The sequence below is a fragment of the Herpailurus yagouaroundi genome, unplaced genomic scaffold, assembly GCF_014898765.1.
Source record: "Herpailurus yagouaroundi ecotype Mexico unplaced genomic scaffold, PumYag 428, whole genome shotgun sequence".
In the NCBI taxonomy this organism is placed as follows: domain Eukaryota; kingdom Metazoa; phylum Chordata; class Mammalia; order Carnivora; family Felidae; genus Herpailurus; species Herpailurus yagouaroundi.
In genome coordinates this window covers 5,626,525-5,650,338 of record NW_024412645.1, presented here as the reverse complement: position 1 = coordinate 5,650,338, position 23,814 = coordinate 5,626,525, and the positions used below count along the sequence as shown (strand labels likewise).

The 23,814-nt window shown below is 52.9% G+C and overlaps 1 protein-coding gene across 3 annotated transcripts in view; it reads left to right on the top strand.

Moving 5' to 3' along the window:
• Positions 1-23,814, top strand: part of MYO18B (myosin XVIIIB) — a 256,340-nt gene that overhangs the window by 52,335 nt on the left and 180,191 nt on the right. For all 3 annotated transcript variants that reach the window (XM_040463958.1, XM_040463959.1, XM_040463960.1), the window contains 4 exons: positions 14,463-14,636; positions 17,594-17,684; positions 18,813-19,005; positions 22,614-22,694. In XM_040463958.1, the coding sequence (XP_040319892.1) occupies positions 14,463-14,636; positions 17,594-17,684; positions 18,813-19,005; positions 22,614-22,694 (539 nt within the window). The remainder of the gene's footprint in view (positions 1-14,462; positions 14,637-17,593; positions 17,685-18,812; positions 19,006-22,613; positions 22,695-23,814) is intronic.

Genomic DNA, 23,814 nt, shown 5'->3' with positions numbered 1-23,814 from the left:
AAAGTACTTTTGTTGCTGGTGGTTTCTGTCGGTGTTAAAGCCAGCCCATGAGGGGGGCTGGGTGGTAGGCTGAAAGCCCGTTGGGTGGGTGGGTGAAGAACCCAGGCCTCTAAATGGAGATGCTCCTTTCCTAAGGGTGCACTGTGAGACTTCTGTACTAATGAATGGCCGGTTCCGAACCAGAATCTAGTTCTGGACTCACTGTCCAGTGCTCTGTCCACAGCTTAGCAGAAGGTCTCCAGGGCCAAGGACAGTGCAGGGCAGTACTGAGAGCAGCCAGGACTGACACAGACCTGGGCTCACGTCGACGCGAGGACTCGAACCGAACAACTTGCCAGCTTTGGGACTGGTCAGGTGACCGTGCTGCGTAACACGCCAGCCCCAACCCCCCCGTGCCTTGCACGACAATCGTTTCATTATCTCCTGGAAGGGCTCCCTTCCCTGTCCCCTTGGAAGGGCTCAGCTGGCGGTTCGGGTTGGAGGCTTGTCCTACGGTCGCAGTCACATGGTGGAAGCAGGTGGAGGAGGCTGGGGCTGGCTGGGCATCTTTCTGTCCCGTGTGGTCTGTGGCCTCCCCACGTGAGCTCCTTTGGGCGGCTTCTCGGAGTGACGGCTTCAAGTGCAACCTGCAAGCTGTGTCCCCTTTTCTGAGCTGGCTTCGGATATCACTCAGCGTCCCTCCTGCCATCTTCTACTGGTGATGAGCCTTTGACAGCTTCGAGGGCCAGGGGAACCAGACTCCATCCCCGGAGGGGGCAGCAAGAAGGTTCTAGAACACGGGGGCTGAGAGATAACTGGGTTGGCCATGTGTAGCCACAGTGGCTTTGAGCAAGTCACTTAAGCTTTCTGAGGCTTAGTGTTCTGGCCTGTACACCGAGAAGGGCATTGACTTCACATGTCCACTGTACAGATGAACCGAGAAGCCGTATGTCAGGGGCCGAGCACAGAGCCAGGCACATGGTAAGTTCTGGCTTTTGGAAGGTACGATGGCATAAAGCTTGTCAAGTTCCACAGCCAAGGCTTCCCTGCTCCCTGCTGACGTGGCAAGAAGACACTTCTGCTCCCTGCTTTTATTACCAGGGCTTTCCCTGTTCCCTGCCACTGTCCTGTGATGTCCCCTAAGGACTCCCTTCCCACAGGAGAGTAAATGAAGGATGAACTCAGTGCCCTCTTTGAGGCGAGAAACCATTTCTGTGTCTTGGGTCCCCCTGTCTGTGGGACAGCAGAACCAGACGCAACGGTCTGCCCGGGAATGATCTCCATGCACAAAAGCCTCTCAGAGTCCCCTGTTCTCCACCTCAGCCCAGGAACCGGGGGACCCCTTCACCTGCGCTCTCGCTTTGAATCCTCCCAGCACCCGTAACAGATAGGGAAGGCATTCCCATTTTGCAGTTGAGGAATGCCGAGGCTCAGAGAGGTTATGTGACCTTGCCAAAGCCACACAGCATCACGTGGTGGGTCCAAGGTTAGAGTCATTGCCTGCCTGCCTCCCGGATCCCTGCCCCTTCGCTATTTTCTCTGTCACCCAGCTGGCCTAATCCCTGCGTACATTCTGGGCGCCCGGATGGTCGCCTCTCCCCTGAGAGCTTCTCCGCTCCGTCTAATCTCCATCCGTGGCCGTGTCCAGTCTCCAATCCCTATTCCCCCATCTGGAAGGTTATGCCGTTAAGCAGAATCAAGGCTGGAGAGCTCACGAAAGGCATGGGTTCTGGGACCAGGCTGATCCGCGTTCGATCCCTGTTCTCCTGCGGGATCTCGGCGACTCCTTTGACCTCTTGAGACTCGGTGTCCTCATCGGTAAAATGGGAATAACAATAGCGCCTGCCTCCTAGGGTTCTCGCGAGGCTCATGTCATTTAACCTGAGTATGTGAAACTTCGTCATTCTGGTTATTTTATCGCTGTATTATTATTAACGGGAAGTCTGTCCACCTCCAGGGAGCGTTCCCCTGCAAAGGTGGAGTCCCCGAGGCTGATGCGGGCTGGTCTTTCAGCCTCTCCCACCCCTGTGGTCCTGTCACTACAAGAGAAAGCCCGAGACTGTCAGTCTGCCTGCTCTCTCTCGTTATTTCAGAGCGATGACAATAATGTCCGGAATCCAAAATAGCCACAGGACGAGCGATGCCTGTCTGGATGGCCGCATTGCTTTGTTTTCCTTTTTCTCTAAAGGCCAGTGGGAGGGTTAATTTACTATTCTTTCACTAAATTTGCCAGTCTACTTGCTGACCCCATGGCCTAATAGATGACACTACCAGGCCCATATATAACCCAAGGGGGGGGTCTCATAATGGGGTGATGAAGGGAGGTTGCCAATCAGCTGCTAACTCCCCAGACGCTATAATAAAGATGTCAGTCCCTGAATGGATGAGGTCGTAACTCGAGGCGCCCCGGGGTGGGGGGGCGGGGCCTGCGGGAAGGAGAGAGGCCCAGCACCCCCACCCCCACCCCCCACGGCCCCGCCTTCTCCTGCGACGCCCTGACTTCCAGTGGCCAGATCCAAGGACAGGAGCAGGTGACCAGACGTGCCCCCGGCCAGGGCGAGACCCTGCGCGCAGAAGGCCGGTGACCCCACCAGCACAAAGCACCTTGTGAAGTGCTTTACTCTTTCTGTTTGAAAACCAGTCTGCACACGTAATACCGTAGAGTCGTCTTCCAGTCAAAAGCGGAAACCATACAGAAGACGGTGGAGTAGCAAAGGGTCCCTCCCTGCCCCGTCAGACCCCTCGGCCCTCCAAGGGGATCGTTGTTAAGGGCGTAAAGGAGCAGTGATTGCAAGCGATGAGCCCATGCGGACACGCTGCGATCAACTAAAGTCTGCCGTCTCCATTCGGGCTCACCCTTGGAGTTGTCCATCCCGTGGGTTTTGACAAATGTGCACTGTCACATTCCACTGTGACTGCGTCATACAGGATAGGTCACTGCCCTACAACCTGGGTTTTGTTTTTTTTTTTTTCCCTCTCTTAAACTTTTCGGTTTGAAGTCATTGTAGACTCATAGGAGGTCGGAGTGCCTATGCAGCCCCATGAACCCTCTCCAAGCGCGGCTGGTCCGCAGCAGCGGTGACTGACATGGGTGTATTACTGTCACCTAAACCACCGGCTGTAGGGTCAGGCCCTTACACACCGCGCATTTAGCAGCATCTCTGCGTGTAACAAATATACAGGCGGGCGGTTTGCTTGGATGTTGTTTGAATATCACCGCAACTCTGCGCCTGTAAGGAGCCGGCTCGTGTCTTTGACCTCTTTTTTTACTTTAATTTTTTTTAATGTTTATTTATTTTTGAGAGAGAGAGACAGAGTGTGAGTGGGGGAGGGGCAGAGAGAGGGAGACACCGAATCCGAAGCAGGCTCCAGGCTCCGAGCTGTCAGCACAGAGCCCGACGCGGGGCTCAAACCCACGAACCGTGAGATCGTGACCTGAGCCGAAGTTGGCCGCTCGACCGACTGAACCACCAAGTGACCCTGTCCTTGACCTCTTTGCACGCTGAGTCATAGGGGTGACCCTAATTTTCTCTGTTGACCGCAGGGACCTGCCCATTATGGGGGGGACGGGAGGGGCTCTGTATCTGTAGCCGCGTTCCCGCAGGCCATTCGGGTTGTTTTCGGGTTTTTGGGGGCCTAGACAACACTGCCCTGAACACCCGTGTAGGAATGAGCATCTTGGAAGCATGGTTTCCTGAACACAGATCTGCTGGGTCAAAGAGTGTGTTCTCGGCCTGACGTCTCGATGCACCCGGACTGGTTCGCATCCCCGGGGTGTTACATGGGTTGGCTCACTGAACCCTCACTAGACTGTGGGGCAGGTACCGATGTCACTGTTTCCACTTGGAGGTGGGAAGCCGAGGCTCTGAGGGGTGAAGTCACGAGAGCTCAGGGTCACACAGCTCTAAGTGGCACAAAGCTGGACCTTCTGTCTGCTGGGCACTCTGTCTGTCGGGGGCAGAGGGAGGCCTCGAGTTTCAGAATGGATCCACCGTCTCCACTTTGGGGACACCCCCTCTGTCCGCCACTCCTGTCCTCTCCTCGCTTGTCCGCGCTCACTTCTGTTTCCGTAGGGGAAGCATGCAGGCCCCCAGGTGCCTCGCTCCCCTGCCCCGAGAGGGGCTCCTACCTGCGCGTCTCCCTGTCCCCGAGGACACAAGCTGCACATTTGCAGCAAGGTGTTTAGAGCCCAGCGTACCCGCACCTCCTTTGTATTTTCCCCCAAAGTGCTGATTAGCGTTGGCATCCGGGCCCCAGCTGGCGGGGGCCAGGTGTCGTTCACTCCTCCGGGCTCTGGACGAGGGGACATCACGAGTCACCGAGTCGGGCCCGCTAGAGTCTGGGCCTGCGTGGTTTCTCCTTGCTTCAGATGGCAAGTTCAGTCTCTCACAGCCTGGACCCACCTGCCTGGCTCTGTGAACACCCCGGGCTGGGGAGGACAGAGAACCACCTGCCTCGAAGGGACTAAGATCGCCCCAGGCCCGAGCCCCTATTTGTACCGGGTGGGGGCAGAGGATCAGAGAGGGGAAGGGCCTTGCGCAGGGTCACACAGCAAGGCTGTGGGGGAGGTGGGGCTAGAGCCCGAGTGTCCGGGCTCCTGGGCCATTTCTGTGTTCATTTTGCTCAGCCCTTCCTTTCCTCTTCGCTCCCTCCTCCTCTTCCTCCTTCTCTCCTCCTTTCTTGTCTTCTCCACTGTGCCTTGGCTGCCCAGGGACACCATCCTTACTTTCCAAGACAAAATTTCAGTCCGATCAAGGGAGATAGACCCAGATCAGGGCATGGAGGAAGCCCGCAGAATACTGTAGGCAGGAGACACTCTGAATTCAAAGTGGTCAGCCCCATCCAAGGGGCCTACCATCCTAGGGGACCCTTGAGCTGAATCTCCAAAGCTGAGAAGAAATTGGAAAGGGTGCTTCAGGGAGAGGAGCCTCCCCGAGCAACGGTATGGTGGTTTCAGCAAAGCCTCCGTGTTCCCATCTGCAAGGTGCCAACCTAAGGGGTGATGCTGGGTCGAAACGGGGCTCTGACGAAGAGATTGCCACGTGGCCCTACAACCTAGAGATTGCGCTGAAGTGTCCTTGGACCCAGCATCCCCGAGGCCCGTCCCCCTCCTGGGACCCGGCCCACCTTCTGCCTTTGTGTAGACACAGACCCCGCATCCTCAGCCCTGCCCCAGCTGGTGGCTTGGCTCCTTGCCCGACAGCTGGTGCAGCCGGGCCTATTCTGGGCCACAGGCGAGGATTTATTCTGCGTTTTCTGAGCATATTGAATTCATTCATTAAGCCGAAATGGCTGCTCTGGGATGTAAACAATTATATTTTTAAAAAGCCCACAAAACCCTGAAGTGGCCGACGCTAGAAGGCATCGCTCGCGGGCAGCCCCACACCGTGGGAGGGCGGGGTGGGGAGGCCGAGACACCCCCCCCCCCCGGGCCAGCAGGTTTCACATAGGGTGAGCTACTCCCTTGCTGGATAGCCCTGTCAAGGCCCCTTCCAGCTTCGTAACCTCAGTTTCCCATAAATGATAACAGGAGCTGATATCTATCCAGTGCTTACTATGTACCAGGCACTATTCTAAGAGCTTTGGCCACTTCTTATCCCATTTTACAGATGAGGAAACTGAGGCTCAGAGAGCAGAAAGGGCTTACCTAATGGGGGTGGACCAGACGCCCTCGGGGCTCTCTATAAGCCTTGATCACCAGAGCCCCTACTAACCTATAGCTGGAGGTGGGGAGATGTAAGAGGTAAGGTAAGTTATGTAAGGTTATGGACGTGGGAAGGGGAGGAGCCCAATTTTGGGTTGTAGAGTTCCATCCTTAAAGATTTCCCTCCTATTCATTTTTTTAAAGTTTATTTGTTTTGAGAGAGAGAGAGAGAGAGAGAGAGAGAGAGGAGAGACAGAGGGAGAGAAAGAATCCCAAGCAGGCTCTGCACTCTCGGCACAGAGCCAGACTCGGGGCTCGATCCCACGAATTGTGAGATGATGACCTGAGCTGAGCCCAGGAGTCGGACCCTCAACCCACTGAGCCCCCCCCCCCAGGCGCCCCTAAAGCCTTCCGTCCTATTCTTTATGCCACGTTATGTCGTAGGGTCCGGGGCGCCATCATTAAATGCAAGCAGTAATGAGACCATTTCACATGGGAAGACCAGGTGTGGATTTAGCACAGGGTCAGGCGCGTGGTGAGCATTCAGGAGACACCGCCTGCTGGCTGGGCTTTCCTCGGGACCCAGGAAGCAGCTCCAAAGGGAACAGCGTGATAGGCTGAGGGTCGCCGGAAGGTAGGAAAAGCACCGGACCGGGAGCCAGCCAGGGCTGCTCCAGCCCTGGCTTCTGCCTCACTGGCTGTGCGGCCTCAGGCAAGTCTCACAGCTGCTGCTGGCCCTGCCCCCGAGCCCTTGCTCCTGGGGTCCCCTGGAGGGAGCAGAGTGATGTGACAAGTCTCCCCTTCCACCGGCTCCTCAGCAAAGATCAGCAGCTCTGCGGGCTTCACATCCAATGTCTCATTTCATCCTTCCTTCAAACAACCCTCTGGGAGAAGAGCCACCCATCTCACGGATCTGGCAACTGATGCTCAGAGAGGGGACATCTCCTGCTGGAGGTCTCGCTGCCAGGCCGAGTCTGCCTTTGGATGTCCAGCCTCCGCTTTCTTTCCCTAGTTGCCACCGCCCCAAAGATGCCATGTCTGCCTTTTCCCTGCAGCCTCGTGATCGAGTTAGCTCGGGAGACTCCTCCTCCGGCTCTCCTTCTCTTGTAAATTCCTGACGCCCGTTGGTGTACTCAAGGCTCTGAGAAGTCCTGCACGAAAGCGGCCATTTTCCTTGGTTTACTCTGATGCTGCCCCAACTGATTTGTCTAGTGAGACTTCTTTTTTTCCCCCAAACACCTGCTCATACTCCCCAGAGCGCTGGGAGTGGTCTGTACATTGCCTTCTAGGCAATGTGAGCTGCGATCCAGTTGGGTTATAGATGGCTCATTGGCCAGGCCTTACAGGGAGCACTGACCGTGCATACGCAGAAAGGTGCTGAGGCAGACGGCAACTTTGTCCGAAGCCGGACAGGTTGGGACAGCAGGGACATACAGTAGCAGCGATAAGAAGCAGGCAGGGCTTTGAAGTTCTAGCCCGTAAGAGGGTTGCCTTTTCCATGGTCCCAACACTAGAACCTTGCTGGTCACCCCTGCGCAGAAAGCCACAGCTGCCTGAATTGAGCTGGTTCCCGGGGTTTCTCTTTCTGACCCATCCGTCGCCTGGAAGGGCAGAGATCTCAGAGCGCGATCATAATCGTAGGAGCTGACATTCACAGAACGGACCCTGTACTAAACGATCTGCACAGATAACCTCACTGAGGCTCCCCAAGCGCTTCATGGGGGTAGATTCCCATTTTACAGAAGAGGAAATGGAGGATCTAGGAGGTGACAGGACCTCCCCCCCACCACGGGGCTTTAGGCGGGAGAGGTGGGATTCGAACCCAGGCGGCCTGTCTGTGGAGTGACACTGGCTCGTCTTCTAGCATCTCTAGACTTTCAGGCTTATCTCTTCCCTGCAGGTCACATCCTTCCTCGCAGGGCTCCGGATTGTGAACCGCTGTGTGAGGAGATGTGACCCAGATGCACTAGCGTTATAAATAAGTCACATAATGCTTGGTAGTTCAGCGACAGCACGGCTATTGTTGGAAGTTGTTGGAAGGAGAAGTAACTTGGTTATTAATAAATGCAGGAGGCCTCAGTAATTGATAGCAATTGAACTCCTGGTGCATAGGGGAAAGCTGTTGTGTTATTATTTCATCTCTCTCTCTCTCTCTCTCTCTTTTTTTGGATCGAACATAAAGGGAAAAACCTGCTTTTGCAGGCGGATTTGAGCCTCTCAGAAACGGTAGTCCATTTACATTTCCTTGCTCCTTCCTTTTTTTCTGGGTCTCATTTTCGTCCTTTCTATTCAAATCCCAACCTGCCTCTTACCAGCATAGTGACCTTGGTAGGTGATTCAGGTAAGGCAATTTGTCCAGGGTCACCTGGTTAATTGAAGGGTCTTCCTGCTAAATCAGTGTTTCCTAAACTAGTGTCTCATGGGACATCAGACATGCAAGGTGCTCCTAAAAGTATTCTCAGGCCTAATATGTCTGAACAGAATGCCCTCTTCTTGGAGATTCATAAGATATACTTTAAAGGCTCTGAGAAGTCCCGCAGTGTAAGAAACTTGTTTCACCAAGCAATGATCAGCTTGATATGATACAGGATTCATTTCTTCCCAGTGACACTGATGAACGACATGGAATGACAGCTATGAGGAACGCCTTTGGGGGAACTGAGCCCCCAGCTGTCTGGCCGCTCTGCCCTGTTCCATACCGCTCTGCCACGTGGGGAGTTTCTGACTCAGCCCTGCCCTTGGTGGCACACTGGCTGGAGCTGGGCCTCACCCCGGAAGTTGCAAATGGCTTCAGAGGAACAAAGACAGCAAAGAAATAGCAGCCTACCAAACCTTGGGTCTCTTTCAGACCCAATTCTTGGCCTCAATAATTGAAGGGGAATGCAAACCAAACCTTGCTAAGTGTGACCAGCCTCGAAGGCCGTCTTGGAGTCTTAGCACCTGACGTGGGTACAGCTGCTGATGCAGGCGTTCAAGGGCAAGATGGTTCACGTGGGAGGTGATCCCAGGATGTACGGTGGGGAAGGAAGGCAGCCTTGAAGGGTGTGTTAGCAAGCCAGCTATCGCTGTGCGCAACTGGGGCTCAGTCCCGCTAGAGACCTCTGGGGGGCAGCATAGAGCACACACACACGGAGTTAATTAACTCACTCAGAGGGCATCACCTTCCGCCATTGGTTGAGGGCTGAGGATTTCAATTCCATGGCACTTCCAGCTCCCCTGGCTTGAGCAAGTGCCACTGGGAGAGACCACCCTCAGCAGGAGGGAGCACAGCAAGCCTCCCAGGGGGTGGGGGTGGAGCTCTGACGGCGCCCTTGCAGGTCCCCCCAACCCCCATGTTGCCAGGAGAAGTCTGTCCCTGTTTCTTTTTGACTTGACCTACATACAGCCCACGTGTATGTTCAAACGGGATGCAGGGAGGTACCAGAACCGCCGCTAATCAGGGGTCAGGGACCTGGACTCAAGTTCTAGCTTGGCCACTGACACGCTGGGTGACTTAGGGCAGGGCAATATCCCCTCCTGTGTCTCAGCAGCTTGTACCCGTAAAATCAGGCTTAAACAACACTCAGCCTGCGGGCCCTGCAAGGCAGTTGGGAGCTCGGCCAAGGTCACACAACTGTCCTCTCCCTCAGTGTAGACACACTCAGTGTTCATCCTTCAGGCCATGGCGAGGCGCACGGACCCTTTGTCACTAAGACTAAGAGAAGAATTGGTCCTTGCAAATAATCTTTAGAACAGATCCACGGGTGGGTGGTTCCTACGACACGTGCGTTGTATTTATGCAAATCCCGCCATACATGCAAGGCAAACACAAAGCTAAGGGTTACAGGTGCGCGTCTTTTCAAAAGTCCTGGCCGCTAGAGGCAAGCCATCCATTGTGTGTGTGCGCGCGTGTGCGCGCGCGTGTGTGTTCTGTTGGAGGCAAAGCCTTCTGTGTTGGACTTGTAAAGAGGAGAAGCCATTTACGGGCCATTTGAGATTCTCCAGGGCAATCTTAAGGGCACTTGACTTTAGACTGAGACTCACTGTGAGGCGAGGCCCCTCTGCACCAGCGCCATGGTTAGGATATTGAGTGCTGGAGTCAGGAGGCCTGAGTTCAAATCCTACCTCTGCCCCTTCCCAGCCGCGTGGCCTTGGAAGGCCACTCTGAGGTCCGGTGTTTTCCTAAGCCAAGTGGTGATGTTACTGTTGGCCCCTGGGGCCGCGGGGAGGATTCAATGAGGCATCAGCGGTGTTTGGTGCTGAGTCCAGCGCCTGGCGTGGGAAGGTGCATGGCACGTGCTGCTGGCTGAAGTTAGGATATTCAGGTGGCCTTTGTGATATCGTCAAACATTGGCCTTCTGGTTTCTTTTTCTTGGGTGAGCGAGACAGAGGAGGGGTGACAGGCGGGCCACCAGGGAACATTTCCTGCTTACAGCTCAGCATCATGTGTCCTGTGCGACGCTTGCAGAAGAGGGAGCAGGTCCCTGCACAGTGTGTGCAGAAGTCAGACTGCGGTCCTACCTGCCACGGGGCCCTGTGTCCCGCCAGGGACCGGCAGAAAGGCTGACAGCCAAGTGCACTGGCCTGAGATGATCTCTGCGTGTGGCTTTGGCGTTATTCTGGGCACAGGCTCCTTGCCTCCTGGTGGGTGGGGAGAAAGCACCTGGGTTGAGTTGCATGACCCCCTTTGCAGGGGGCTAGAGGCAGGGAGAAATCCACAAACCCGCCCCACAAAGAGTCCCCTCCGAGGAGCTGGCTCCATCCTGTCTGTCGGTCTCACTTCTGTGTTGTCTTTTATTTGATCTTCCCTGTTAGAAAAGGCGGTCTCTAAGGTTCAGAGGGCGGGTTCCGTGGGGGAGAGGAGAACACAGAGATTCTCCCTCCCCGGTCTTGGAGAAGCGGCGAGGGAAAGCAGGTGGGGCTGGCCGTCATCGAGAAGCGTGCATTCCACTCTCCACTCCTTCCACCATGTAATTACCCACTTTACAAATGTTTGTTGGGCACTTCCTGGTGCCAGCTCTGATCGGGATAGAGCAGCGGCCATACAGACTCTGCCCGAGCACACCAGCAGGTGGCTTCTGCGCCCTCTGCGATCCGCACACAAGGGCGGGAATCCCGCTCTGCCACTCACTCCCTGGACCAGAAACTAGACCTTGCCGGGTCTGTTCCACATCTTTGAATTACCTCAGAGGCTTTTTATGAGCGCAAAGAAGAGGGTGAGGAAACACATCGCACAGTGCCCGGCACATGCCGATGCTTGATGGCTGTCCTTGTTCAGTAAGTGATGGCTTTTCAGGAGAAGGAAACATCGCATAAATGAACATCACTTGGGTGGGAATCTCCAGACCCGGTGGCATTCTGAGGACAGCTTTGTGCTTGGCTTTGGGGTCGGTGGGTAGGAGGTGCTGAGCCCATGTGTGTCTGCCTTTCCGGGGAAGAGAAATGACCTACCTCAGTTGGCTCAGAATCTCTGGGGCGTGGCCCAAATCTGAAGGGCGCCGATTCATTATCCATCCCCCAAATCCTCTCCTGAAGCCAGAGACAGATCTGCAGGAGGAGTCCCTGCAGCCGCCAGGACGGAACAATCCCGGTCGGGTGAGTGGTGCCCTCTTTGATTTCACAGGTGGAGAAGGGAATAGACATTTAATGAACACCTTCTCAGGGCCAGATGCTCTGTTGGGTATCTCCCGCGTAAGTGTAACCATCTCACCCAGTCCTTGCAGCCCTGTGACGAAGTGCTTGGGGTTTTATGACTCCATTTTACAGATGAGGAAACTGAGGCTCAAAAAGGCTGTGCACCTCACCCAAAGACTGGCAGCTGAGAATGGCAGAAGTGGGGATAAGGACCCAGATGCTGTCTGGTCCAGTGTCCATGTTCCTGTCTCTGCCTCGGGTGCCCCCCAGTTCTCTGTCTTCCACCCATGTCTGAACAAATATAGGGGAACCCATGGGGTTGGATCTTGTGCACCAACCAGCCTTTAGGGAACTGGAAGCAAAACACGCATTTTCCTGGCGAAGCTCCCTGTGTGTCCCCCCACCCCCACCCCCACCCCCTGGATGCTGCCACCAGCAGGATGCTGCACTGGGCCCTGGGAAATATCCCCCTTGTCAGGCAGGATTTAGAGTCAGATCGAGCCTGTTCACTGCTCCTCTTTTCAGAAAGAGCCATGGCTGATTCCCCTCCTGACTCAGCAAGGTACCGAAGGTCACCGCAGGCAGAGTGTAGGGGAATATTTTGGAGAGTGGCAGAGGAGGGTTGACAGGGCAGGAGAGAGACAGGACATCGCCTACCTAGAACATTATCTCCTATTTAATTGCCTTTCAACCCCCAACACAGGGGGAAAGAAGACTCACTCGGGGCTAACAGCCTTTAAAATCTCTAACCGTCACTAATCTTCCATTTTGACACGGAGCAGACCTCCGGCTCCCAGGTAACTGTCTAATTAGCATCTATTGATACTTTTGTGCTCATATTGTATTTATTTCTGCTATCTGTTTGTGACAAGTGATAATGGTGTTGGTTTGCAAACTGGCCCCAGCTCACCCAGGGCACAGGGAGACCAAAGACAGAAACAGATCACTCCAGATTGGTAGCCAGCAGGTGTAATAAGCAAGGGAATTTACATAGGAGCCTTCTCTCTGCTGGCCAGCCCTGTACATCTCTGCACCCACCCACCCAAATCTTAAAAGTGTATACAGCATATTCAATCCAGATGGTCTAAACAACACCTTACTCACTCAAGGCTAAGTCCTTGAAGACAGCTCCCCCACCCGCTATGGGAACGTGGGCAGAATGTATGTTTCACAGAGAGGGGAGGGGGGTGAGGAGCCCAGGGCAAGCTCCAGGGTCAATGGGCAGCCACGTCCTCTGGATGGCCTCCTCCAACAAGTGGGTTTTCATTTAAGATAAGGCTGTAATATTTCTCCTCACAACATATTTAGTTAAGTGAAAAAGATAAATGAGTCCGTGTTAAGGAAAGTCTCACCTAGGGTCCCAAGGATACGGCAAATTTCTTAAAAGTGGGTTTCTGAGGGACTGATTTTGGTAAAATGGTACTTCTTGTATTTAGTGTCCATCTGATTTCTGGTGGCTTCTCTGAATCAGCTTTTTCATCTGTAAAATGGGAGTATTCTCTTGTGATGATCAGTGCTGAGTAACTGGCATGGAGGAGGAAGCCAATGAGCAGGGGCTATTGTGGCCCCTCGGTGACCTGGGGGCAGGGCTCCTTCCCTTGGGTGGCACCCAAGTATCACATAAAATCTTTTTCCGAATTTCCACCAGACTGATTCTTCAAGACGTCTTCTTGAAGCCCTGTGATCTCTTTCTGATGGATTGAGAAACCTAGGGCGGCTGTGTTTTTTATTTCAAAGAGGGAAACATTTATGGGAAGATAAGTAATGGAAGAAATTATTTAAGGATGGCACTCGTATTTGTTTTCATCAGCCATTAATTTTTTATTCGGATTATAAAATTAGTACACAAGCACCATAGAAAATTTAGAAAATACAAAATCCCCTTACCCAGCTATGACTGTTAATATTTGGACATATTTCCTTTTTACTATTTTTAAATTTTTAAAAATGTTTGTATTTATTTTTTGAGAGAGAGACAGGACACGAGCGGGGGAGGGGCAGAGAGAGAGAGAGAGAGACACAGAATCAGAAGCAGACTCCGCGTTGTCAGCACAGAGTCCGATGTGGGGCTCGAACTCGCAAACTGCGAGATCGTGACCTGAGCCGAAGTCGGATGCTCACTGACTGAGCCACCCAGGCGCCCTGCTTTTTACCATTGTTGTTTTTTTACAGCACTTTAGAATGATTTACACAGTTGACATCATACTCTGGTACAGTTCTCTAATTTGCTTTTTACTTAATGTTTGGCTGTAAGCATTGTTTGTGTTGTACAGCCTGTTGATCCTAAATGGCCTTATAATAGGTCATAGTGTGGTTCCCCATTGCTCCTTCAACCTCTTTTGGCTTCTCCTCATCCCCCTCCCCCCCCCCTTACCTTCCAGCCACCTGGCCTTCTTGGCATTTCTCTAATACACTATGCTTATTTCTGCCTCAGGACCTTTGCACAGTCGCCTCCTCCCCTCTCTAAAGCTCTTTCCTACTTCTTTAGGAAGCCACCTCCTTCTCACCGTTTATAACCCAGCTCAGACATCACATCCTCAGACAGAGCCCTCTCTGACCACTATGGATCCACAGGGATGCTCTTAGTTTCTCTTGATCTCATCTCTTGGCTTTATTTTCTCCTTAAAGGGGAATCACTTTATAATTCTATCAACTGAAGTTATCTTGTCCATCTATTTGTTTTCTTGTTTATTGTCTAATTCCCTCAATAGATTGTAGGCTCCACGAGGACAGGCACCTTGTCTGTCGTGCCCATCATTGATTTCTCTGTGGCAGACACAGTGCCTGTCACGTAGTAGGATCTCAATACGTGTGTTTTGAATAAACGGATGGACAGTCAGGTGGTCGGATGTGTGGCTGGGTGGGTAGTTGAATGGATGGGTAGGTGGGTGGCAGGGGGCAGTGGGTGGGTGGATGGATAGGTAAGTGGATACATAGGTGGACAACTCATACTTTTTTTACTATCAATTCTCCAATTCCACATTTAGAATGTCCACGTGATCGTTGTAATTGCTTTGAAAAAGTGAACAATGCAAATGCAAGGAAGCAGGAAAAGCATATGTCTTGGGAAACCTGACCCCTGCCTGGGGCGGTTGTTGGGGTTCCCCACTGAGGGCGGGTGGCCCAGAGGGTGGGAGGTGGCGAGATCCCCGAGGTCCTCTTGGGAGCCCACACACTCCATGCCCAGGGGTTCACCACCGTCCTTCTGCTTCTGTCCCTCTTGCAGTCGGCCGGAAGCAGTTCATGCGGTTTGAGTGGGCAAACCGCGCGGCGGAGGCCCTGGGCTGCGAGTATGAGGAGCTGAACACGGCCACCTTCAAGCACCACTTGCGACAGATCATCGAGCAAGTGACATCTGGGCCGGGCCGACGGAGACCTGAGGGCGAGGGGACCAGCTCAGGTGCCGCACTGCTGCCTCTCTGGGTGGGCCAGCCCCTGGGGACACTACAACACACGTTCACCTGCTCATCAGGACACACTATATGCAGATCTTCCAGGTGCAAGGGAAGCCCTTGTGGGCGGAAGTGGACATGGGTCCCACCTGCAAGGTGCTTCTGGCCAAGTAGCGCTGTCCAGGGTCCTGAAGTCTCTGCCGCAACCCAGCAGGACGCCCTGGGCTATGGAGGGGGGGCGGGGGGTGCTGTGAGTTCTGCCAAGGGACCAACACTTTTCCATTGGCTATTACGTTTGTTGAGCCCCTACCTGTCGGGAGAAGCCTGGCCTTCCAGTGTGAGGAAGCAAAATAAGGCCGGGATGGCAAAAGGGACTGGGAGAATAGTAGATGAGGCTGAAGAGCTGGGGTGGGAGGTGGTCAGCTCACATAAGACTCTATTTTTTGTTTTTTGTTTTTACGCTCAGGCCCATGAGAAGCCTTGCAGGGGCACAGGCAGGGAATGCCATGATGTGACTTGTTCTTCAAATGGCTCAGCCGGTGGAGGGGGGAAGACAGGGGAATGGGTGGGAGAAGGGAGGACACACAGGAACTTACACAGTCACTTAGTGAGATGATGGTGGTTGCACAAGGGAGGCAATGGTAGACATGTTCAAGGTCTACTCTTGTACAAATAGAGATGATAACATGGGCCCTAGTGGAGAAGCAAGGGATTGGGGTGGCTTCTAGGATTTTGGCCTGAGTGGTTGGAGGAGCAGAGGTGCCTCGGACTGATGTGAGGGGTGGGGGGAAGCCGAAGGGCTTCGTATGGCACCTGCTGGAGTGTGATCGGCTGGGTCCCAGATCTGCAGCCTCCACCAGCCAGATGCTTTGGCTGCAGAAAGTGAGGACAGAGGGACCTCCTGGAACCCCAGGAGTCTCTGAGTACTAAGAGTGGTTGTCTCAGAGACTGCAGAGTCCGGCATCAGTGGGTAGCACTGTTTCGAATTGTGGTATGGGGACCCATCTCTTCGAGGCCCCTCAGATCCTTGGAGCTGCCGCACCTCTAAGGACTTCTGCTTGATGGCTAATGTCACCTGGACGCCACTAGCCTTTTGTCTGCTTCTGGGTCCAGGTGTGAGCTGTAGTCTGCTTGTGGTCACTCCTCCTCTCTGAAACACACACACGCGCCCCACAGTCACACACATGCATGTGCACACACACACCACAGGCCCACAGACTCACACTACACATGCACATGTACAGGTGCACAGACATTCACCACACACACGCACAGGCACGCAGGAAGCACACCAGTGTGCACAGACACATGAGCATATGTGCACACACATTCCGACATCAGCGCTAATTACATCTCAGGCCAAGGTATCAAGGGTAGATGTGAAGCAGACAGGGGACCAGCAAGCTTTGGAGAGATGTGGAGAGGCTGTGGGTTGCCTAGCAACAGCTCAGGTTGGGAGTGGAGCTGCAGGAGGGTTGGGAAGTGCCCTGGGGCTGCACTGGGGCTGCCTGGAATGTACAAACAGAATTGTATCTCCAGGCACAGCGCAGATTTGAAAATCGTGTTTCCGATTCTGCGGATGGACCCGAAACCTGAGGGTCAGGATTTACAATCTGACCCTCCCGTCGTAAATTCTCACTCTGCTTCATTCAAGGCACCCTAATCAGGGCTAGCTATTTTAATGGGACGTGTGTATGTGTGTGTGTGTGTGTGTGTGTGTGTGTGTGTTTAAACAAAATTGAGACCGTGACTGTATTAATAGTTTGCTAAGCCTTTTCATTCCTCCTAACATCACAAGTAGGCACTTTTCAATCTCTTTCCAAATTCATCTCTGCCTGACTTCAAGCACTCCTTTGCACAGACTACAAATTATCTAACCCCGTTTGCTATTGTTGGATATCCAAGTTGCTTCAAAAAAGCGATTTTCATCCAATGTAATCAACAATCAGGAGAACATATGTACCCAGAGATCTTTGTTCCTCTGAATATTTCATTAGGATTAAAAGCCCAGGAGTGAAATTATTAAGTCCAAGGGTACGAACATTTTATGGCCTCTGCCACAGGATTGCCAAAGTTCCCTCCAGAAAGAGGGAACAACAGAAATTTACTGAGTGCCTACTATGTGTCAGGCACTGTGGATCTGGGAGCCAAGACACCCAGAGACGGTCCCCATCCTCGGGTCACTCCCGGCCTGCTGCCGGGCACGGACATGGGGGGAGGTTGTTAATAAAATAACTACACAGTAAAGGTATACTGAGCTCAGTGCTCTAAGAGCAGGGTACCTTTGTCCTGTGTCTGGCCTATTTCACGTAGCATAATGTCCTCTGGGTTCATCTGTGTTGTAGTGAGTGACTGGATTTCCTTTTTTTACAACTGAATGATACACTTCACGTTCCCAATTATAGGTGGAATCTAACACAGTCACACTCATAGAAGCAGAGAATAGGGTGGGGGTTACCCGGGGGCTGGGGGGGAGGGGAATGAGTGAAGGGTATACAGTTTCATTCGTGCAAGATGAGAAAAGCCTAGAGCCCAGACAAATAAATGGATGGACACGATGACCAGCAGACAGATATGTCCACTGTGCAGCCTAAGAACCTGTGGCTACCAATACTGTCTTGTATACCAACAGTTCTTTTGAGGGGGTAGATTGCCTGAGAATTGGCTTAACACAGTGGTGGTCAAGGCAGGCTGCCCTGGGAGGTGACACTGGGTTGACCCCAAGCGATGAGAAGGAGGGCTCATTGGAGAAGACGTAGGGCAGGTTACTCAGAACCCCGTAAGTCCCGATGAGACACTTGGGCTTAGTCCTAAGAGTGTGGGTACACAATTTCGGCAGTGGAGGGAGGTATGTGAGTGGAGTAGGGGTTCTCAAAGGCCAGCAGTGATGCCTGTGGAGTGTGGTCCTTGGCCCCAGGCAAGGTCCTGACCACGGATGTCTGCCTTTCCCTCTTTTCCACTCCAGGGCTCAAGATGACGGGCGTGGAGTGTGTGGAGGGGATGGCCTCGGGCCTGTACCAAGAGCTCTTTGCGGCTGTGGTCTCACTCATCAACAGGTAACAGCGGCCTCTTTGCAGGCACACAGATGAGCCCAAGCAGGGGGCGCTTTAGCAGGTTGTTTGTTTGTTTGTTTGTTTTTTGTTTGTTTTGTTTGTTTCTTAACAAGAGAAGAGTGAGTTTTTGAGCCGGGCAGTGCTGGGTTTAAATTCCACCTTGGCCACCCAAGGCATAGCTGTTCATCTCTCGGACCTCCCCTCTGCACCTGCGAAATAGCTCTGTCCCCCAGGGTCATTGCGAGGATTAAAAGAAAGAATGTATTTAAGCAATTCTTACTAATGGTGATCGTAAGATACCAGCAATAAAAATCAACAATTTGGGGGGAACTGCTAAGTCAGGACAAGGGCCTGCGCTAATTGGTTCCCTCGCCTTGTGACATTTAAAATACATTTTTTAAGCTTTTAAAATTCATTTATTTCGAAAGAGAGAGACAGAGCAAGCAGGGGAGGGACAGAGAGAGAGAGACAGAGACAGACAGACAGAGGATCAGAAGCAGGCTCTGTGATGACAGCAGTGAGCATGATGAGGGAATCGAACTCACAAACTGTGAGATCATGACCCGAGCCGGTCGGCCACTCAACCGAATGAGCGAGCACCCAGGCACCCCTTCGAAAGGCCTTGTTTTTAAAATTTTTAAAAAATGTTTATTCGTTTTTGAGAGACGGAGACAGAGCATGAGTGGGGGAGGGGCGGAGAGAGGGGGAGACACAGAATCCGAAGCAGGCTCCAGGCTCTGAGCTGTCGGCACAGAGCCCGACACGGGGCTCGAACTCACCAACTGCAAGATCATGACCTGAGCTGAAGTCGGACGCTCAACCGACTGAGCCACCCAGGTGCTCCTGACTCCCTTGATCCTTACTGTATCCCCTGGGATCATCTTATTCATCCTACTGTCATTTAAGAGTTGGGGAAACCTTAGCTCAGAGAGGTTAATTAACCTGCCTCAGGTCACACACCCTGGAATCAGTATTGGGTCTCGTTTTGGCGCTAGATCGGCTGGATGCCCATATCCACCCAGCATGCTGCCTCAGTTTCTCCACGTTTGTGATGGGGGGAGTGGGAGAGACTTGGACCAGCAGGGCCGGAAGGTTCCATGTGGCCTCGGGGCCTCGCCCCTCTCTCCCCAGGTCTTTCTCTTCCTGCCACCTCTCCATGGCCTCCATCATGGTGGTGGACCCCCCGGGCTTTCAGAACCCGCGGCACCAGTGCCAGGACCGGGCGGCCACCTTCGAGGAGCTGTGCCGCAATTACGCCCATGAGCGATTACAGCTGCTTTTCTACCAGCGGACCTTCGTCTCTGCGCTGGAGCGATACCGACAGGTGTGACAGGCCTTCCGGGGGGCTTAGCGGCGGGAGTGAGGCCAGCCGGGGCTGGGGGGGGGGGGGATGGTCTGGTCCTTCGGTAACCCCTGGTTTCATCCTGTTTGGCCCGCCACCGAACAAAGCCCTAACTCCGGACCCCGGCTCCCCGGGGCCTCTGCTGCCTCCCCATCTCCATGCATGGCCCCCCATGCCCCCCCGTCCACAGACACCAGGGAACTCGGGGCTCCCCAGGCCTTGCTCCCCTGGCTGTCCCTTCATTGCCGTGACCTGTTCCTCTTGCGTCTTCCCGGTGGAAAGCCCTTTGTGCTCAGTGGGTGGGTGAAAACACTGGACATAAGGAGACACACAGCCCTTTGGATCCTAGCGTGGTAATAGCTAACAAAGCCCAAGGTGCTTTCCTTGCCAGCCCTTCTCTTCTTGCTTTTTTTAAAAAAAAAGCAGCTTAAATTGAAATATAACATTCACACAGAAAATGCATAAAGCAGGGGAGTCCAGCTCAGTGAATTTATCCCAATGAACATACTCATGCATGCGTCACCCAAGGCAAAAGGGGAACACTGCCAGCACCCAGGACGCCCCCGGCCTATCCACCCCCTCCTTCCTCCCTGAAGGGGACCGCGTCGACTCCAGCAAGTGCTAGTGGCAAAATGTTAGAAATGATCATCTTGCCTATCAGTAGGATAACGGGTGTTGAAATTATGGTTTGTTTTTTTGTTGTTTTGCTTTTGGTTGTTTTTTTTTTTTTTTTTTTTTTTTGTTGTTGTTGTTTTTGGCTGGAACCTGGACAGCAATGAACATGAAAGCATCAGCATGGATAAATCTCAAATACGTGACGCTGATGATAAGCCCTGGCATCTGACTCTAACTCTGTCACTTATTGGCTGTGTGGCCTTAGGAGAGGCACGTGCCCTCTCTGATCCTTGGTTCTGTCACATGTAAAATAGAAATGATTCCTGTATCAGTTATCAACTGCCACAATAGTGCTACGTAATAAAGTGCCCCAGGATCTAGTGGCTTTAAAAAATTACCTCTTGTTATTGCCTACAAGTCTCTGGATTGCCTGGGCGGTTCTCTGGTCTTGGCTGAGCCAGCTCCTGTGTCTGTGGGCAGATGCAGGGTGGGTGGGTGGCTCTGATGGTCCTGGCTGGTGCTTTCCTGTGTCTGGGGGTCAGATGGCCGTGAGCTGATCCGGGCAGGCCTTGGCTGGGATCACTCCTCTGTGAGCCAGGAGTGGAATGTCCTATCCTCCGGCAGGCTAGCCCAGGCTGCTCTCACGGCACTGGGCAGGGTTCCAAGAGATGAGCAGGCATGTGCTGGGCCCCTCGAGTCCTCAACTTGGACTTGGCAATGTCCCTCATGTATTCAGTTGGTCACGGTGGGTCCGGGGCTAAACCCTGACTCAAGGGGTGGGAAATAGGTTCCCCTTCCTGATGGCAGAAACTGCAAGAGAGAGAGGCACAGAAGGAGAGACAACAGGGGCTATTTTTAAAATCATTTTTACCACACCGCTGCTTTGAGTATCTTATGAAGTAGGATAGAAAATGTCCAGGCTGTATTAGGTATTCAGTACATGACAGCAGCTCCCACAATATCTCAAGTTATTTCTGATGATCAAAGCAATACGTGTTCTTTATTCAAAAACTGGAAAGCGCATAGAAGTGTCCGTAAGCAGAAAACTTAATCTCCTTTAGCCCCACCGGCCACAGGCGACCATTGTGACTGCTGTCTGTATTTTATACCACTTATTTTCCATTTATCGTCTTCTCTGCAGATTTCTGATCCTTCCCTATAAAGGATGTCGTTGTCTGCTGGTTTCCGCCCACCATCATGCTATTCACGTGTCTTTCTTTTTTTTTTTTTTTTTTTAAATTTTTTTTAACGTTTTTATTTATTTTTGAGACAGAGAGAGACAGAGCATGAACGGGGGAGGGGCAGAGAGAGAGGGAGACACAGAATCGGAAGCAGGCTCCAGGCTCCGAGCCATCAGCCCAGAGCCCGACGCGGGGCTCGAACTCATGGACCGCGAGATCGTGACCTGGCTGAAGTCGGACGCTTAACCGACTGCGCCACCCAGGCGCCCCGCACGTGTCTTTCTTCCACGTGCAGCTTTTAGTAATCATGCATTTCAGTGGTTACGTCCAATTCTGTCTCCACCCTCCTTTGCACGTCGGGCTGTTTTCCACGATTAAGCTATTGTAAACAGCACTGCGATGAACATCGTGGTGCATAGCCGTGCCCGCACATTTCTGGTGACTTTTGTATTGCAGGCGACTGTCATTAGCCCTAGTTTATGCTTGCTCCCTCGGGCACCCAGTGTTCAGCCCAGCGCTCATTAGCTACTCGGTAAATCCTAGAAAAGTTTGGATTGAATGACCGGCTCCTGATAAAGCTGTCACCACGACTGCTGACAGCCCGCCAGGATGAACAAGGTCAGGATGTTATTGGAATGTCGGTCTACAACCCTTCTTCTCATACAAAGGCTATGGGGTGTTGAGAGACGCATACGGACGACCTGCTTGAAAAAAGGGCAAAGGATTTGAATGGATACTTTTCCAAAAAAGATATACAAATGGCCAATAAGCCCATGAAATTTAGGGAAGTGCAAAGCAAAACATTGAGATATCACTTAATACCCAGTAGTGTGGTTACTATCAAAACATAAGCGCAACCAAAAACAGAACACAGCAAATGTTGGTGAAGATGTGGAGAAATGGGAACCTGTGTGTTGCTGGTGAGAATCTAAAACGGTTGTGAAAAACAGGATGCTGGTTTGGGAAAAAATTAAAAAAAAAAAAAATAGAATTACCATGTGACCCAGCAATTCTCCCTCTGGGTATCTACCCGCAAAGAATTGAAAGCAAGGTCTCGAAGAGATATTTGCACCCATGTGCACAGCAGCATTATTCGTAATGGCTAAAAGTTAGAAGCAACCCACGTGTCCGTCAGTGGATGGTGAATTCCTGCGTAAATAAGTGTCCACACAATAGGCCGTTATTCAACCATAGAAAGGAAGGAAGTTCTGATCCTTTGCAACGTGGATGAACCCTGAGGACATTACACTGAGTGCAAAATAAGCCAGTCACCAAGGGACAGATCCCGTATGACTCCACTCATGTGAGATGCTCACGAGGAGTCAAATTCCTAGAGACAGAAAGTGGAACAGTGGTTGCCAGGGGCTGGCGGCGGAGGAGGGGGGAGGGGGGCCTGTGTTTATTGGGGACAGAGTTTCTGTTTTGCAAGATGACAAAGTCCAGGAGGTGGGGGGTCGTGACGGTTGCACAACCTGTGAGTCTACTTAATGCCTCTAGCTCTACACTTAAAAAGGTAGATTCTTATGCCGTGTGTATTTTACCACAATTAAAAAAACGATAATAGGAAGGAGCCTGGCTTGCCCGGTCAGTGGAGCACGTGACTCTTGATCTCGGGGTTGTGAGTTCAAGCCCCATGTTGGGTGTAGAGATTACTTTAAAAAACTATTTTAAAAATGATAATAAGAAAAAAGTTAAGGGAAGGCAAAAGCCTTCACTTCTCTTTTCTCCTCTAGAAGTTTTCCACCCCGGTCAGCTCACGGAAGGAACTAATGTTGAACTTTTGTGACTTTGCAGGAAGGTATTCCCGTGCCCTTTGACCTCCCGGAGCCTTCCCCAGGGACCACGGTGGCTGTCGTGGACCAGAATTTTTCCCAGGTAACGCGGGGCCCAGCCGACTGAGGCTCTGAGATGCCACGGAGGTTTTAATTGAAATACTAGATGACTCGAGTCTTGAAGCCACTGGTTCTCAAGGCTATCTGTCCCTGGAATGGCCCAGGGGTTGTTAAAGACACTGAAGCTGGTGACCCACTCCCAGACTGATCCGAGGGTGTGGCCCCGGGGCAACGAATCTTCAAATCCTCTCAGGTTGAGGACCACCCCTCTACTTGATGTCTGAGTCTGTGCTCGGTGCTAAGCTGAGGGGGGCTCAGGTCCAGTGCCCAGTGGATGGATGCTCGTCTGGAAAGGTCAGGACCTCAGACTCAAGTGCAAAGTCCAGCAGACACAGGAAGAATAGGGGCCACTGGGGGATGAGAGTGGGGGCGATGGTGGGTCCAGGCATCAATGGCCTTCAGTTTGGGGGATACCCGAGTCTTCACTTTTCTCTCCTATCCCAAGAGCCCGCGGGGCTGGCCCCAGACCCGCATACCTCTGCTCAGCCCCCTCTCAGAACTGCCCTGGGCCATTTCACTCAACTTGCCAGATTCGGGGCCGATCCCGGTGACCTTGATCATATCCCATCGCCTCTCTGGGCTCAGTTTTCTCATCTCCAAAATGGGAACGGTGGTCTCCCCTGGGGCGGCTGTGAATGTTGATGAGATCCGGCGTCTAAAGTGGCTGGCAGGCTGCTGGGTGCATGCGAGGTGGCCTGCAGGTCACATGTTTCTCCTGCCGGGTGATACCACAGGCGGCCACTTTTCTCATTCTTTGTCTCCTGCCGGCCCGGGGTGGGTTCCAAGCCTTTTCTTGGCTCATAGTGGCCTGCACCTGTCCCCGCAAAGCTGCCTTGTCCGTGAGCCCTACGGGCCATTGCCTGTTTATGCTTCCTGTTGGCCCCTCTTGGGCTGATCCCCCTTCGCTTTCATGCTTCCCGGCCTGGAGGGACGACCCAGGCAGGGCGAGGAGGGAGGGGCGGTGGGGTCCCCTGGACGCCCCTGGGAATAGCTACCTTCCCAGCTGAGGATGGGCTGGCTGCCACTTTCAACCCCCATAAAGAAAGGCGAGGTGAAGGCTCGGGATAGCTGGGATCCAGCTCTGGTTCTGCCCGGTGCCGCTC